The 4,047-nt window shown below is 38.7% G+C and overlaps 1 protein-coding gene across 1 annotated transcript in view; it reads right to left on the bottom strand.

Annotated features, from left to right (window-relative positions):
* Positions 1 to 1,033: 1,033 nt before the first annotated feature.
* Positions 1,034 to 4,047, bottom strand: part of LOC101861698 (ubiquinone/menaquinone biosynthesis C-methyltransferase UbiE) — an 11,529-nt gene continuing 8,515 nt past the window's right edge. The window contains exons 6-7 of the mRNA XM_035969786.1: positions 3,573 to 3,665; positions 1,034 to 1,620 (exon numbers count right to left, since the gene is read on the bottom strand). Of these exons, the coding sequence (XP_035825679.1) occupies positions 1,439 to 1,620; positions 3,573 to 3,665 (275 nt within the window). The 3' untranslated portion in view covers positions 1,034 to 1,438. The remainder of the gene's footprint in view (positions 1,621 to 3,572; positions 3,666 to 4,047) is intronic.

Consider the following 4,047-nt stretch of genomic DNA (forward strand, 5'->3'; position numbering starts at 1 on the left):
GCTTCAATTATAACTCGGCTGTCACACTGTACTAGGAACTGACGAGGAGCACATCGAATGCAAGCGAACAAAAAAAATGTTAGGAAAGGACGCACACATTATTATTCCAGAGCTCTTTAATTAACAAATATACTGAGAAAGAAAATCCTCAGAAATATTGAGCAATGTTAAGGTCTCAAAGTGAATGTCAAAAATATTAATAACATCAGATAAGCCAATGACACCTTTTTGGTTGCAGATTTTAAAAAAGGACTTTCTTCAATTGCTTCTTGATGCTGTTATGAAGGAAAGTGAATGAAAAGGGTTATTGTCAAGCCTAAAAAAACCAGAATGCATTCTAGAATACATGTATACCTTTTTATAAGTAGTTAATTCCATGTGCAGTCTCTTGAGCAAACATTTATTTTTAGTAAAAGTTTTACGGCACTTGCAACACGATAAGGTCATAGAAGTGCTGAAGATTGGAGGTGTTGCAAAAGAGTAACAAAAACCCAAAAAAAGGAGAGATCAGGACGACAGCTGTCTGATAGGAAAGAAGGAACAAACCAAACCAGAGCTCTCCCCCAGTCCACCTGCTAAGCAAACGGTTTAGATAGGTAGGATACATTCGAGGCCAACCATTCCACAGCACTAAAACAAAGAATTTAAATTTAGACTTAGATCTAGACATTTTCAGTCAAATGAATCCAATCCTAAATAATAGAAACATCTCAATCAATAACTCCAAAATAAAACTTTAAAAGGTCATGTGTCAGCGCACACATAGTCGGTATGACTGTGTGAATGTTGGATAATACCAAAGACTGTAAAAAATAAAATAGAAACAAGGAACAGAAATCAGTTGAGGTAGAACTAGGACGTAAAGAAGACCACGCCGGTCGTTCACATAAACAAATGCAGTTTGGGGGAGTTTTAGTTTTAGTACATGTAAGTGTTTTACAGCACTTGCAACACAATAAGGTCTTATAAGTGCCGAAGATTAGAGGTGTTACAAGAGAGTAACAAACATAAAGAAAGAAGGAGAGATAAGGACGATAGATGTTTGACAGGAAAGAAGAAGTGCAAACCACACCAGAGCACCGCCAACCACCCACAGTTTTCGGGATGTTTGAATCGACCTAAAAGTCTTATGCGTCTTGCTCTCCCTAGAAAAATAGAATACATAGTACGAGGCAGGGATATAACCAGACCCACCCACTTGGAAAAAAATTAACGGAAAGGTGACGAGGAAAGACCGGGATAATAATAGATTTTGCGAGAGCATCTGAGTGGAGAAATCAATGGCCAACTATAAGAGACGATGTTTGTTTCAGATCTGACACTGATGATGATGATGAAGATAATCATGAAGATGATGATGATGATGATGATGATGATGATGATGATGATGATGATGATGATGATGATGATGATGATGATGATGATGATGATTTTCTCATTAGAGGACTTTATGTACTAATACAATCCCCACTACATCATGGATCAAATAGTTGAATAATTCTCGTCTCTCCTCTTTCCACAGGCCTTCCGCCTCTAGCTGTTTCATATAGGGGTCCAGGCCTTCTCCATAGATAGAAGAACGAAGAGCCTCCTCTCGGAACACGTTCACAATGTAGCCGCCTGAGGTGTCAAAACAAAATAACGAGACATTCAGAAGTGGCAAGCATGGGGCATATAAAGGTGGCCTAGTGGTTAGGCTCTCGGACTCGCAACCGTAAGGTCGTGGGTTCGAATCCCGTCAAGGGCCCGACGTTGTGTCCTTGGGAAAGGCACTTTACACGAATTTTCCTCACTTCACCCAGGTGGGAATGGGTACGCGGCTATAGACAGCGAAAGATCTTGTCAGTTTGTTAGTGTTTGAGCGCTTAATCGGCTGCTGGCACTGTATGCTTCCCGGGAAGCTGAGAATGTTTCGGAGTGTTCTATGGTCTGCTGGGGTAATAATATAGTGTAAAGCGCATAGAGCCTACTGCTGAGCGGGGATATGCGCTATACAAATGCTATCTATTATTATATATAGTATGACAATAGTGATAGATTGAGCCAAGATATACAGTAGTGAAAAGCATGGGGCGAACAGCGATAAGTCAATAGTGAAAAATATATAGGGCATACGGTATATCAGTAGTGACAATATAGGACATACAGTATGTCTTTCTACAGTGTGTCAATAGTGACAAATATAGGACGTACGTACACTATGTCAGTTAAGTAGTGACAATATTATAGGACATATAGTGTGTCAGTAGTGACAAACTATTGGACATAATACAGTATGTCAACAGTGACATATACATGTATAGTAGGACAAAAAGTATGTCAGTAGTGACAAATATGGGACATACAGTGTGTCAATAGCGACAAATATAGGGCGTACAGAGTGTCAATAGTGACAAACTATTGGACATAATAATACAGTATGTCAACAGGGACAAATATAGGACAAACGGTATGTCAGTAGTGACAAATATAGGACATACAGTGTGTCAGTATTGACAAATATAGGACATACAGTGTGTCAATTGTGACAAATATAGGACATACATTATATCAATAGTGACTAATTTAAGACATACAGTATGTCAGTAGTTACAAACATGGAACACACAGTATTTCAGTACATTGTACTGACAAACATTGGACATATATATTATATAGAACGTTAGTAGAGATAAACAGATACTCATGTATACAGTCAGAATCTAAGGCAGTTGTGACAAATATGGGATATGTGTATACAAAAAATGTATGTACATGTACAGCATGGTGTAAAATGCAAGTAGGGACAAATATTGAGCATAAGGTATGCATGCAAAGACAAGACACAGGCGTGAGACATACAAATGCAATCCTTTCAATAGTCTCAGATTTTGGTACATGTGAAGTGAATACATGTAATACGGTACGCTTATTGTCTAGTCAAGGCCTCCGTTCAAAACTTACTTGACCAACTACGCACATTGTGGGTCTCCACTCTCTGTGAGGCCAACGTGAGGGGAGCCAGCCATGACGTAATGCGAGAAAGACGATTATTTTTAAGAAGAGAGAACTCAGATCTTTACCTGATAATACAAAGGTAGAAATTTAGACAGTTTGGGATTGACGAGGAAGTGGATGTTGATAAGTTGTAAAACTACTGCCAGCTGATGAGAGAGCACACAGCTAACAACTTACCAAGTGAACATCATCAAATGCTTGATATGCGACAGACATGGACGGTCATGGTTCTCCATTCATCCCTTTGCTCGAATGCTCTCACAAGCTACATTATCCTTGTCTTACCATGACACCTAATTGTTTAGGATCTTCATTTGGGTTGCTTGATCTGGGTCTACCCCTGCTTTGTTTGCCCTGAATTTTGCCAGTGAGAATTAAATATTCCAGGTCCTTATGTCGACATGTATTCAATTGTCGCAGAAACCCCATTTATTTTTTCCTCATTGTACTTCTCAACATAGATCTATTATGTGATACAAAATGCAAATCGTTAGAAGCAGTCTGGGATTTCTGTTTAGAGATGAACGGAAGCAAGATGATCCAATGCAAGTCATGATTAGTCATGTCTTACTTACCTGGCTTGACGACACGAATGATATGCGGAAGAGCTTCCATTGGCATATGATTCTCTCCATACGCTGCGCCCATTGATGCCATATCGTATGTTCCTGGAATCACACATGGATAAACACAAGTTACGGCTGTTTCATGTTGAAATAACTTGAACTAAGCTGAACGGTGACTTACGCAATCCTCTACAGTACAAGTTTAAGGTATATAAATTACATAATCAGGCAGTCAAACAATCAAAGTATTTAAAGGATAACGTTAAGAGTAATGGCACCTCAAAACTTACCATACCGGAATAACCTGATCCTAGTAGATTATGATTGTTGTTCAGTGTTCACTTTTATCATCAAAGACAGCAAATCTGTTTCGCGCATTTTTACTCTGCAATAATTAGGAACAGATTGAATATGAAAGAAAGTAAAAATAAGTATCACTTCATTTAGTCTTTGTTGTTTAGGGATGGGGGGGGTTGCATTTTTT

The sequence above is a fragment of the Aplysia californica genome, unplaced genomic scaffold (assembly GCF_000002075.1).
Source record: "Aplysia californica isolate F4 #8 unplaced genomic scaffold, AplCal3.0 scaffold00009, whole genome shotgun sequence".
NCBI lineage: Eukaryota > Metazoa > Mollusca > Gastropoda > Aplysiida > Aplysiidae > Aplysia > Aplysia californica.